This window comes from Sparus aurata, chromosome 9, assembly GCF_900880675.1.
Source record: "Sparus aurata chromosome 9, fSpaAur1.1, whole genome shotgun sequence".
NCBI classification, from domain to species: domain Eukaryota; kingdom Metazoa; phylum Chordata; class Actinopteri; order Spariformes; family Sparidae; genus Sparus; species Sparus aurata.
This window is the reverse complement of record NC_044195.1, coordinates 4,018,751-4,033,331: the sequence shown is the minus strand read 5'-3', so window position 1 is coordinate 4,033,331 and position 14,581 is coordinate 4,018,751. Positions and strand designations below refer to the sequence as shown.

The 14,581-nt window shown below is 39.6% G+C and overlaps 1 protein-coding gene across 3 annotated transcripts in view; it reads left to right on the top strand.

Moving 5' to 3' along the window:
• Positions 1 to 13,494, top strand: part of ndp (norrin cystine knot growth factor NDP) — a 36,388-nt gene extending 22,894 nt beyond the window's left edge. For 2 of the 3 annotated variants that reach the window (XM_030427333.1, XM_030427334.1), the window contains exon 3: positions 11,817 to 13,494. In XM_030427333.1, coding sequence (XP_030283193.1) covers positions 11,817 to 12,041 — 225 coding nt within the window. In that variant the 3' untranslated portion in view covers positions 12,042 to 13,494. The remainder of the gene's footprint in view (positions 1 to 11,816) is intronic. The other variant, XR_003985060.1, reaches the window with a different exon arrangement.
• The last annotated feature ends 1,087 nt before the right edge of the window (positions 13,495 to 14,581 follow it).

Below are 14,581 nucleotides of genomic sequence, written 5' to 3'. Positions count from 1 at the left end.
GACTCAACATACCCACTAAACTGGCTTCGCAGTACAGCCCTCTGGTGTGGCGTAAAGCAGCCCTTCCCACCTGTTAAAAGGACGGACGTGCTTTCGTCCAATCAGCATTGATCCGTGTCGTAGAAGGTACCTACCCTTTCCGGTAGAGGTTAATGTCTTTGTGTTTTTGTTAATGTAATTGTGTTTTTGTTTTTGTAAATGTTGTTGTGTTTTGTTTTTGTTTTTGTAATTGTGTTTTTGTTAATGTTGTTGTGTTTTTGTTTTTGTAAATGTTGTTGTGTTTTTGTTTTTGTTTTTGTAATTGTGTTTTTGTTTTTGTAATTGTGTTTTTGTTAATGTTGTTGTGTTTTTGTTGTTGTGTTTTTGTTAATGTTGTGTTTTTGTGATTGTGTTTTTGTTAATGTTGTTGTGTTTTTGTTTTTGTAATTGTGTTTTTGTAAATGTTGTTGTGTGATTGTTTTTGTGATTGTGTTTTTGTTAATGTTGTTGTGTTTTTGTTTTTGTAATTGTGTTTTTGTTAATGTTGTTGTGTTTTTGTTTTTGTGGTTGTGTTTTTGTTAATGTTGTTGTGTTTTTGTTAATGTTGTTGTGTTTTTCTTTTTGTCGTTGTCGTTTGCCCTTCAGGGCCACCGTACATTTCCTCTGTGTATGTTTATGAATCACTCACCAACTAATTTCCCCTCCATTTATCAGTCAAATAATCAGTGTCGTCCCTATGCTGTTTTATTCGGGGCTAAAGCCCCGGATGTTTTTAAATTAGCCCCGAATATTAATTTTCCCCAAAAAAAAAAAAAAAAAGTTTTGCACAAACGCCTCACTACAGTCGCTCAGTTTCTGTGGCCGCTCTAAGTCTGCGCTCGCTGCAGCTGCCTCCTCTCCCCCTCCCTCTCCTGTTGCTGCTTCAAACATGACACCGGCTTTGGGACTGACCGGCTGATGATTGGCTGTTCTGCCTTAAGTCCCGCCTCTCTTGTTGTGTTAGATTTATTGTTCAGCTCGTGCTGATGAGGCGGGAACTCTCGTAAAATACCAAGTAATAGTCGGGGTGTTTATTTGTTTCAATCACTTAACAGACCAGGTGTTTATTTGGGACAGGCGTTTAATTCCCTCCTCACAAAAATCCGGGATGAAAATGTCACAAACTTCTCCAGCTTCTCGGTGAATTCTCTGGCATCCTTCTGGACAATAGTTGTCTTCTGCAAGTGAAGTTGTTGGGGTGGGGGAAACGATTCAGCCAACCAGCACTCGCTGCAAACTCCTCATCTCTGCTGTCACTCACGGTGGCGGACATTTGTTTCTCCATCACCCTGATCATTTTGTGGGACACTCTCTCATGGCGTGCCCGTTTGCTGATAACCCATCCCCGCATGTTTATCTCAGGCTCCTCGCTAGCCTTCTTCCTCCCTCCTCCAGGCAGCCTGGCCCTCTTTGGGTCGACAGAGAAACGTCTAGCGTCTGCTTCTCCCGAGTTTTCCTCTGTATATTTTACGACCGAAAGTTTGAATTTCAAGTCGTACTTTTTATTGTTTTGCTGCACCGGAGCCATGGCGATCATCAGTGTGTTACTGACCGACAGAAAGCAAGCATTCATCAGCCTCATAGCATAATTGCCTAAGTCATATTTTAATGTTTTTGGAAAACAAGAAAACTTATTGATATTTTTTATTGATATTGTAACAGTACATTCAACCAGATGTGTGAACAAGTATGCAAAAAGAAAAAGACCCATCATCAATTCCCTAACAAATAAAAAGTGACTTAGGCAGGATATCAGAAAAATTCAAAGAAGATGGCAAGGAAGTGTATATACATCTTCATTCTCATCCTCATTCCGAGGTGTGATGACGCTTATACATAAATCTGTCCCATTTCAAGTAAAAAACGTAATAAAGGATAGATTGGGTAGATACTTAATAATCCAAGGTACATTATTAACAGAAAGTCTTAATTTAGTGAATGTCTATGGACCCAATGTAGATGATGCAATTTTTTATGTAGATCTGTTCCTTACTCTGTCAGTGTCAGGAGGATCTTATATAATAGGAGGAGATTTTAATTGTACATTAAACCCTGGTGTGGACAGGTCCACAGGAATAGACCAGGCACATAATGGATGCAGAACAACTATTCATTGCTTTATAAAGGATCTGGGGTTGGTAGATATATGGCGAGAATGTAACCCACAAGCTAAAACCTACTCATGTTACTCAAGCACATTTCAAACATACTCAAGAATTGACTATTTTTTAATCTCCTCAGAACTACGGTCCAAAATTCACAACAGTTTCTACGATAGTATTGTGATCTCAGATCACGCACCATGCTGCTTGGTATATAAAGATGACAGATTGACAAAAGACCCACCTAGATGGTGCTTTCAGCATAAGTGGTTACAAGATAAAGAATTTGTAAAGTACTAAAGTAAACAAATAGAGGAGTTCTTCAAAATTAACACTACACAGACAACAGCATGTATAAGATGGGAAGCGTTTAAAGCCTTTCTCAGAGGGCATATAATAAGCTATACAGGTTCAAAATCAGAAAAGGCACGAGAAGAGAGATTAAATTTGGAAAAAAAAATGAAGACCCTTAAAGAAAAAGTTTATGAAACAAACAACCCCCAACTGGAAAAAGAACTACTCATTTTGAGGTTTGAATATGACAAACATTCCGCTTTTAGAGCTGCATCTAGTCTTCTGAGACTAAAACAGTCATTCTATGAACAAGGTGATAAATCGGGAAAATTGTTAGCATGGCAAATAAGACAATTAGAGACCAGAACAGCTATTAAAACCATAACATCCAATGGGAATGTTGTGGTTAACCCCATAGAAATAAATGATGCTTTCAGAGAATATTATGAAAAATTATATGGTACAACTAATACTATTGATGTACAAAATATGAATAAAATTCTAGATGAATTACCTATTCCCTGCACCCCAGATGAATATAAAGAAGATTTAGATACAGAAATTACCAAAGAAGAAATCGGTAACGCCATAGATAATTTAAAATCAGGAAAAAGAGCAGGACCGGACAGTCTCCCGATCGACTTGTACAAAAAATGTATAGACATACTACTAGCACCACTTTTGGAAATGTTTCTTGAGGCATTTCAGAGTGGCAGTCTTCCACCCTTGATGAATAAAGCTCTGATTACTTTGCTGCCAAAAGCAGGCAGGACCCCTGATAAGTGCGAGAATTTGAGACCAATAAGCCTGCTAAATTCGGACCTTAAAATAATATGTAAGCTTCTAGCAATTAGATTACAGAGAATTCTGCCAAATATTGTAAATAAGGACCAAAACGGATTCATATCAGGAAGACAAGGCTTCCATAATGTCAGGAGAATACTGAATATCATTCACTATAATGAAGATAAACCGGATGCGGCCCTATTATCATTAGATGCCGAAAAGGCCTTTGACAGGGTCGAATGGCCTTATCTTTTCAATGTTTTGGAAAGATTTGGTTGTGGAAATATTTGTATTAAATGGGTGCAGGTCATATACAATAACTCTACAGCAGAAATTTTAATGAACAGAAATATCTCAAAACCAATAAATATTAACAAAGGATGCCGACAGGGCTGCCCTCTTTCGCCCTTGTTATTCACACTAGCAATAGAACCGTTTGCTATAGCAATACGTTCTCATCCACTGTTTTGCGGAATTACAGTAGGACCAGTAGAGCACAGAATCGCCCTGTACGCAGACGATGTAATTTTACTTATGTCCAGCTCTGATACAACTGATAAAATCATTTGGCGATATCTCAGGGTATAAAGTGAATCATACCAAATCCTCTATATTACTACTTAATTCAAATGAAAGGAAGAATCCATTAGCTGAAGCCATCCAGTTCAATGTTGTGGATCAATTCAAATATTTGGGAATACACATTGTACCCAGATTAGAACAGGTACCTTGTGCCAACTATGATCCTTTAATGGCCGAAATAAATGAGTCAATCGACAGGTGGATGTCGCTACCAGTGTCCTTAATGGGCAGAGTAAAATATTTTAAAAATGAATACTTTGCCAAAGCTGCTTTATTTATACCAGAACATCCTGTTACCACCACCTACAGATTTATTCTCAAAAGTCAAAAAATTATTTGCTGGTTTTCTATGGAACAACCGCAGGGCAAGACTATGCTTGTCTTTATTGTACTTACCATTTGACCGGGGGGGGCCTACAATGTCCGAACTTGATGTGGTACTATTGGGCTGCACAACTGAGGTCTGTTATGTTTTATTTTTCAATGGATAATGCCCCTCACTGGGCCGAAATGGAATCTTATGGCTTAAATCTATCACTCCCTTCATACATTTATTCAGACACTGTACAAAAGCTTTGTAAACAAACTAAAAATCCAAGTGTAAAACATATGATAAAGATTTGGTATGAGGTGAAGAAATACTTGAACGAACCACAATCACTATCTCAATTTACTCCAATTTGGGGTAATCAGTTTTTTGTGCCAGGAAGGGCAGATGCAACATTTGAATTACGGGTTAACTAAGGGACTTGGAACAATTCAAGATCTGTACACAACAAACTCGGGTGATATGATGTCCTTTGATGGACTAAGAGCTAAATATCACCTCAACAGAAAACATTTCTTCAAGTACCTTCAGCAACAAACCAAAACAATGTACTTTCTAAACCCTGTTACACGGAACTAGAAAAAATAATAACAAAGAATTGTCTAAGAAAGGGTGCAATATCAGAACTCTTCAACTTGTTGATGTCATTTTCAAGTGAGAACTCAACATATAAACTAAGGGCCTGGAAGGACAACATACAAACAGATATTTCCAAGAAGGACTGGGAAGCCGCATGCGCCAACGCTCATTCTGCATCTATAAATGCACGCCTTAGAATAATACAATATAAATGGTTAATGCGGACGTATGTGACGTCGGTAGAATTGAATAGATATGACCCGAAAATACCAGACATATGCGCAATATGTACAGAAGACAGAGGAACACTGTATCATTGCCTTTGGCAGTGTAGGATAATTATTAAATTCTGGGAAGAGATAAGAGTCATAATCGAAAAGATTGTTTCCAAATCAATATCATTGGACCCTAGGCTTTTCTTGCTGGGCCTTTATCCGGAGAAAAAAAAACTGCAGTAAATATGAAAAAGCGTTTATAGATCTAAGCTTGTTAAATGCCAAAAAATGTATTGCATTACTATGGAAAAGAACCCATCAACCAAGTACCGGTCAATGGTTAAAACAAATGTTATCAAGTCTACCGTTGGAAAGAATTACCTATATTCTGAAAGCCAAACAGCATATATTTGAAGGTATATGGAAGCCCTTTATTGAATATGTCAAGAACTCAGACTTAACAGAAAACCAAACTGATGACTGACCGCTGTAGGTATGGCAATCTCCAGGATGGTGAATGTGAATGTCTTTTCTTTTTTATAATATTATAGTTGTCATTATTATTATTACTATTATTTTTATTATTTAAAAAAAAAATTATTTTCTCTCTCTTCTGTTAATTTTTAAATGCCCGTAGCTTACCATTATCGTTACCATTATGTCAAAATCTATTACATTGGGTTTATAATCTGTCCTATAACAAGAGAAGCATATTGTTCGTTTTGTGTTTGTATTGTGATTGTTTTGTTTTAAGAAGTGTTTTTTTGTTATATCTGGCAGCTAATCTATGAGAAATGACATACGGCATAGGCTAGACCATGCGTGTCATGATTGTTTGTACTGTGGTCATCTTAGGCTGCTATAAAACTCAAATAAAGATATTGTGGAAAAAAAAAAAAAAAAAGTGACTTAGGCAGAATATGCCATGACTTAGGCATTTTTCGCTCTTACATATAAATGCAAACATCACATAACCAAAGTTGTTTTACTCTCCTAAATATAACCAAGATGTTTAACTTGTCAACCTTAACCAAGTTGTTTATTAATGTCTAACCTTAATCACTGTTTTCCTTTCCCACCCTTAATCAAAGTTCCACTCAGGTGCTGTGCAAACTCATTTTCACACTGTCTATTGATGAGGGAGGTTGTCATAGTCATAGTACCTGCAAGTCATTGAATTTCCTGAGAGTAATTGGCAATTGGGAAGGAAAGAGTGGGACCCAGTGGAATCCCAGAGGAAACGAAAATTGGAAAAGAGATCTCAGTAGTGTCTCATTCATTTCTCCTAGACAACTATGAGATCTGTGTGAGACCAAAGTGAGGCTGTGGCTGATTTCTCCTGTTTCTAAATTGTTTCTCCTGAGAAACAGGTGCAGAAAATCTCAACTTGGGCTCCCTGTAAATTTCAAAGGAGATCTCATCAAGCTCTCAATGAAGTTTCAGAATGTCTCCCCATTGCTGGAAAGGAGCAAGGTTTAAGTGGTGAAGTCTCAAGTCTCATCTATTGATCCTAAGGAATTTTAGGAGAAACAAATGAGAAATGTTTGAGACCAAAAAAGACTACAACGAGACTGAAATGAGAACTCTCATTGAGCTCCTTTATGGCTCCATAGCCATAAAGGAGCAAGCTTTGAGCAGTAACATTTTCCTCTGGGATGGTTCTTCGGAGATACTGATTCGCTGAGGCAGGTCCTCCCAGTCAGACTCAAAATCCAACTTGTACCAGATTCGACCATCAGCCAAGTACTGGAGAGTCCGGAGGTCATGGACTGTGGGGTCACCAACTTTTTTACCTGGTCGAATATTGATGACACAGGCCCCAGATAACTTCATGAAGTCATTGTGGTATAGCTGAGTCACATTGTATGGGGATGGATGCATTCGTGCAGTCTCAAAGATGACAATGTAATCACGTGGAGTGTGAATATCTTTGATGATGCGCCGTTCAATGAGGCTATGCATGGAGTCACACTCCATTTGTATGTGCCCTGCAACCACAAACTTTTGTTCAATGGTGACACCATGCTTCATGGCCAGATGAAGGTAGGTGCTGCTGATGGTACCACACCGATTTTGATACCCACAGCCATCACCCCAGACAATGACTTTCTCGATGTTTCCGTTGGCCTCTAGGATTGATTCAAAGTGTTTGGACTGCAGATGGGCAAAAACCTCACTGCTGAGGGAGCCTTCATGCTCCTCCCAAGCATAACAATACCCATCTTTGTTACTCAGGTTGAAGCAAGCAAAGTTGTGCATCTGTAATTTAGTTTTATAATACATTGTACTTGCTTTTGTCTGGGGGCACAGAAGAACGCATTGATGGTCCATTGTCCACACTGAAAGTTTGTCACTGGATATTGAATAAATATGAACTCTTACCAGATAAAAACGAATCAAAGAGAAGAGCTAATGCTTCACTTGTGGAAAGCCGAGCCCTCTTTCTCATGATTTCTGCCATTTTTGTTGTATCATCAAAACTGCCTAAGTCAAAGAGATGACTAAGGCAGATAGTGTTTTTGGATTCTAATGAGTGTTGTGATTGGCCAAGGACATGGGCAGAAAGGCAGGATGATGCAGCAGTGGTAGGAGAGTAAAGTTAGGCAGATATCACAATTTGGCCAAAAAATGACTTAGGCAATTATGCTATGAGGCTAACGAATTATGTGAAAAAGGAAGAGGAAAAACGTGCAGTGTCAGTGGTCACGTCTTCTTCCTTGATTTATTTATTGATTAATTTATGGTAGCTAGGTTCATAGTTGGCACTGGCACATATCCACCTAGACATATAGACGCCTCACTGAGCGGGCTGTGTTCAGTATACAGGTCGACACCAAACCACAGGATTTTTTCGTTTCGTTTTCTTCCGCTTTATCCATGCGGGTCGCGGGTGATGTTACCGCTTTTATACCACCTTTTTTCAAGGTGGAGCGGGGGTACTGGGGCCAAATCCAGTGACTCTATGGGCGAAGGCCAGGGTACTCCCTGGATGAGTCGCCAGCTCATCGCAGGGCCCTTACTGATGGCAGTGGCTGCCACGAAGGTGCCAACTGCACATCAGGAGCAGTGTTGGGGTTGGGGTTCAGCATCTTGCTCAAGGATGCTTCGGCTTGTAACTCAGTCCCACCCTGGGGAGCCAGGGATTCAAACCAGCGACCTTCCGGTCACTAGTCCTCAGCTCTACCCACTGAGCTACAGCTACAGCCACCCACCAAACCACAGGATGTGTTTTATAATGTGTTTATGTGTTTACAGCTGCTAATGTATGTAACGCTGTTACTGTGATGATACATGACAGTTAAATATTGAATCTGTCTATAATAACCAGATCCTGACATGTAGCCTAACTGTGATTTTTGATAATCAAAGTACTAATAATAACAATAATGACAAAAAATTAACAAAGACTGCAGATCAAGATAAGAAGCTGCAACTGGCAGTGAGCCTGCTTTCTTTTCTTTCACCAGTGAAGTGATGTACTCCATGACAGAACATTATAAAATATGATAATGTATAAAATAACATTTAATGGCAAAAAAGTACAGTTGCAGTAGGCTTCTATTATAAATATGCAGCATATTTATAGTTTATTATTATAATTATAATTATAATTATAATTATTATTATTATTATTATTATTGTTATTATTATTATTATTATTACTACTACTATTTTTCTGCATATTCTTGACCTTGAATGGGAGCTGCTGTAAAGTATTTATGTTTCTGATTTATATATTATGCAGTCAGTAGTCCATATTTTAAGTTAAATTAAATGAACCAAGACAGATGTCACATTTACATGTCAGGGTGTGGTTATTATAGACACAGATTCAATATTGAAGTGTCATTTATCATCACAGTAACAGCGTTACATACCACCCACTCCGCCCGCCCGCCCGCCCCAAAATTGTTTTTAAAAAAACACCTCCACCACATCCATCCCCGCACTTTTGAAAAGCTTGCTACACCCCTGCCTGTAGGCTACGTGGAGAATGTCTCTATGTCTAAAAATCTTTCATTAACTGACCTGCTATGGGCTAAGCTCCGGATGTGTCAGAAACCTAGGAACGCCTCTGCAAATAATAGAGAATTAAACTAGAGTTCAGTAGACATCAGCACCTCCGCATCTCACTGCTGCAAAAAAGTTAGACTGAAGATAAATCCACTTTCTAATCTCAAAAGTTTATAACGTAAGCTGTGTGCCATCCTCAGTTTATATTTCTGCAGAAGCTTCAGGGACTGCTGCAATTAACAGCACAACAAGCCATATTATTTGACCGATGTGTGCATTAAAAAGTCTCCATTATGAGTAGGCAGATGGCAGCTGGATGTAACTGAAGTGGTCCTTCCATTGTAACACTGTTCTTTGAGTGTTAAAATGACAGCTTATTACTAGCCTCTCTTCTCTGCTCCACCAGTATTCACCTTCTGCTGCTCACTCTCTTGCTTCACCACCCTTGCTACACATACACATTACACTTTGCTCCAATCTGCAGAGCATCAGTGACATCGGTGAAGTGAGATGTCTACCCAGTTCAAAATTATACTAAAAGACAACACCCAGCCCAGTTATAGTCACAGTGTTCATTTTGCTGCCATCTGGCAAAAGATACAGAAGTATCTGCTGCCATACCACCAGACTACAGAGCAGCTTCTCTCCTCCCGCTGTGAAACTCCTGAACTCATCCTCAACACTCCATTGTAGAAATAGTTCATGTATAGCATAAAGGCACTACAACTTGCATTTCATTGTACAAGCCTGTGTTGTAGAATGACAAATAAACAAACCTTAAACCTTGAAACTATTGCATCCAGTGCACATGCAACTGGGACATACTACTTATAACACTGAACCTTGAACTTTGACCCTCCACCCTCCTGCCATAGTACATCATGTATTTATTATACACAGAAGCACAAATTATATGGGTAGTAATTAACACTTCAATGCACTATGATCCTTCATGGTGGATTCTGTCATCAGGCAGTGAGGGGGCATCTGTCTGTGCTCTCTTGGCAGCTCTCTCGATGTGATGTTTCTTCTGCTGTGCAGAGGTTTGTGGTCAGGATAGCCAGGAAAGCTGGCTTTTAAACTGTGAAATGGCTACATTTGGACAACATGGCATTTTTGGCATACTGCTTTTGACATACTATGTATTGGGACATACTACATGTTTTTCTGGCATACTAAATAGTATAGTAGTATGGGTATTGGAACGCAGCCCCTGACGCACGCGCGGTGCATAGGGCCCCACGATCTATGGGGGGCCCCGTTTTGCGCAAGGGGACGCATTCTCTGCAAATGCGCAAAGGATGTGCATCGCTGCCGTGAGGCGCGCTTAGTGCACCAAGTCAGCCCGGGTCAGGAGAGAGAAAAAAAAAAAACGAGACTAGTAATCTGACACTGCATGCGTTGCCGCAATGATTGACAGCATGCAGCATCTGACCAATCAGTGGTCAATATTGAAATATCATCAAATCAAATCATAATGTATATTATTATTATTAGTTGTAGTCGTATTTGGATTAACTGCATTTTAATCTTTGCGAGGCTAGTATTTACATAATTTCAATTTACCATTAAGACCAAAACAAATCTTAATAATCTGCATGTATGATGGATTTCTTGTCATAACAGGATCAATGCTGAAGTTTGATACCAAGGGTGACACGGCCCAGTACATCACCAGGGCCATCAAGCACCAAGTCATCTGTAAAAGGCTTGTTCCATTGTTGAAAGAGGCTGTTCCTTTGATTTTTTCTTACTAATAAAGGTTGTAAACCTTAATGGCATTTCGTGATACAGTCATTTGTTAATGGGGGGGTAAATGCCTGATGAGGTAAAAGATCTATTGTATCTGCTTTTTTGACAAAGTTTGTCATGAAAGGAGGAGTAGGAAGAAGCTGACAGAGAGGAAGTGGGTAGAGGGAGAGAGGAGAAGAGATAGAGAGATAGAGATGAAGATAGAAGAGATAGGGAGAGAGAGATATGAGCTATCTAATATAATATATAGAGATCCTGTAACAGAGAGTATATCTTGTATATATATATATACTCTCTCTATGACTTATATATCTATACTACTGATCTCTATCTCTCTCTATCTCCACCACACATATATACATATATATATATATATATACATATATATATATATAATATATATACATATATTATATATATATGTATACATATTATATATATATATATAATATATATATATATATTCTATATATATATCATATATATCCTATTATATATATATATATATATATATATATATATTTATATATTATGATGCTTGTGTGTCACCCTGCCATGGCCCCAGACAGGCTTTTGTCAAAGTGGGTACATGGTTGGCGACACACAGCAGCTGACAGAAGGACATGACACAGGAGTCTGTTTAGGGAGGTGACAGGAATGTAGTGACCCACAGAGGAATGCCAGTCGGATGGTCACAACACTAATCAGACCTTTGCTTTGTCTCTGCATGCATGTGCGAGTGAGTGTGAGCTCACATGCTTGGGGAAAGCTTGATACAGCGGTTTTCCCACCACAAGTATCAGCACAGGAAAGTTTGCCACTTGATCACTCTGGATGAAAAGAGTGGGCTTCTAATATAAAGCTTCAGATGGCTTTGTGTGAACCTGAGTTCTGAGCGGCAGCAGGTGTCAGAGTGAGCCACTGGCCTTGTTGCTATCTACCAGTTTGCAGGTGAAAGGCAGGTGCTTTTAGAATTAGGAGACATTCCAAGCCTGAACAGACAGCTCACTTTCAGTCCAGACTCTGGCTGATGGGAGCCAGAGACCTTTTTTTCCGTCCCTGACAGAGCCTGAGCAGCTTTTAAACCCTGTGGAAATGACTTTTCTGTACTTTCTTCACCCTGTCTTTTTGCATGCTATGTTCCAGATGGTGTTGCTGGCACGCTGCGAGGGCCACTGCAGCCATACAACCCGCTCAGACCCCCTCATCTCCTTCAGCTCAGTGCTCAAACAGCCCTTCAAGAGCACCTGCTCCTGCTGCCGGCCGCACACCTCCAAGCTGAAAGCGGTGAGGCTGCGATGTGCCGGCGGGACTCGCATTACAGCCACTTACAGATACATCCTAGCCTGCAACTGTGAGGAGTGCAGCTGATCATGTAGCAGCAGTCTCCCAAACCCTGAAGATTCTCAAGACCCAGGATCCTCTTGGCCTCAGGCCTTAATTTATGGCTATCCAGAACATTTTGATTGATTTTAATGATTGATTTCGAGGACAGCAGCTCAAGATGCTTGCTGTTGCTCTGGGAGTGACAGTTTGGAGCAATCATACCACCCTCACTTAAGCCTTAAAACTGACCTGCAGCCCCTGGAGCTATACCGTCTCCATAATGATGTATTTAATCAGGACAAACCATACAAAGTATATTCTCCACCCTCAAGGCCAGACACCACAAACTGCTGCTCCAATGGGCCGGATGGAGACCCTCCTCACTGCCGAGACACACTGCACTCATTACAGGCCTCTGTAATTCATAACACACATGCTCACAAACCACAGTATGAGAACTCATTACAGATATCTGTTACCGGTTTCTCCCAGCTCCATAAAAACCCCACCATGCATTTGACAACAAAACAACACGGCTCGTGAAAAAGCAGCATGGGAAAGGATCAGGCTCGATGAGAAAGTGCAGGTCCAGATGAGCCTAGACATGTGTTAAATCTATAGAAAGGCACCTGCACCCTGCACATTCAACCAATAACATTTTACACACTCTCTGCAGACTTTCATCTAGCTGTGTAACACATGGGCGATGCTCACAAGAGAGCTCATCAGGTGAACAAAAAAAGAGTACTGACAATGTAAAAGGAGCTCTGAGGGTGAAAGAAGATCCAGGATGAAGGTTAAGCCAGCCTGGGTTATGGAGTGTACTGTCAATAGAGTGGCAAGGCCAACAGTATTAATTTTTCATGTGATCGGTTCTATTTGAATCTTTGTGATCTTCATGTCAACATTATTGAAATTGTAGCTACTATCATGCCAGAATTATCAAACCACTGCTTCTGCCTGTTGTATAGTGTTACTAATGGCACATCCAGTGTTTGGAATTTGAGTAAACACTTTTGTCAAAACAGTGCTATGGTTGCTCTGCATATGTCTGTAATGCCTGCATACATGTTCCTCGTAGTCCATCATTACTTTACAGTACTTCAAACTTAAGTCATTTGCTGTGTGTGCCAGGCTCTGAAATGTCATTGGGCATTAGTACCTGAGGTCAGTTCATCTGGATTAAAAATAAATAACAATGCATAGCCATGTACCAATTGTGGTATCTTCCATCATAAAAACTCATATTTAAAATGAGAACAAACTAATTGGAAGTTTATGAAAGGAAAAATGTCATGAGAACTTTTATTTTAGAAATAACAGATTTATTTTTTTTAACCAATACAAAAAAGTATTGGTTAAAGTTTATAGTGTTGAAACCCTTTCATTGAAATCAATCTTTCTGACTTCATTGGGTTGAAATCCCCCTACTTGACACTCAAATAAATGAGTCAAGCATCCAGTATTCAAACAACTCTATTAAAATTGCTCAAATTTAGTTCATTTCAAGTTGATCTAAAAGTTTATTATGCAACCAACATAGTGTGAAATTAACACTCAAGAGACTCAAACCTCCAGCGCACCATCTTCTGCGGAGCTGTACAAAGATGCTCTGATGCTTATTGCTTACTGTTTAATCTGCTATGTTACTACTGCAATGTTACTAAAACAACTCTAGCTGGTGTGCCACCTCACTACCATAAGAATGAATGACAGAGGAGAGTAAAATAAGGCGCATGTTGTTTCTATGCTACCCAGCATTATCACCAATTCATCTTTATTTATAGAGGGATCTTTCATTCTGCCACATTAATGACTGACTTAACTGCACTTCAGGTGGCTAGCTAGTCTAGAGTTACCTAGCTATCATTAGCAAGCAGATGTCATATCAGCATGAGTGATGGTTGGGACAGGGTTGTGGTTATATTGAAAAGGGGAAATGATGTGGGGTCATTGTTCATCAATGCCTGTAAGAAGCAGAGCCAGGCAGAGACGCTCAGCTTGGATTTTTTTTTTTAAATAGCTACCGAGACAACAGCGCCTGCAGCGGAGCCATATTGCAGGATTGTAGGATTGTAATTGTTAAAAAGTAAAGTCGTAAATGTCTTTTGTTCACCTTTCAAAGCGGGATGTTTTTGGCGGGTGATGAGCCGCGGCGGCTGTCGCGACCGTAATTTCCGGTAAGTGCACCACAGAGTATTAGATTTGGAACAACACTCACCTGCTGAAATCTGCGCACTTAGTAAGTGCGGATAGTGTACTACGTTTAAGTGTACTCATGGAAGTGTGGATATCGGAACACAGCACAGGCACTGTTTTTCTGCCCTGTATGGTCTCTGTGTGTAACTGTCCCATTTAAGTACCATATGAATATAAATGGGGCTGTATTGTTTACATCCAGGCACTAAAATTCAAGATGGATATCTCAAACCATGGATAATTAGTTCGGCCTGAGGGAATCAGGCATGCCTTTGTTTTACTGAGGCAATGTCATGTCATGTCCAACAAAGAACAATTCAGATTAATGACTATAAAGACACTGTATGATAAGCTCAGTTTGTAAAAGCAGGAACTTGATACAGCTT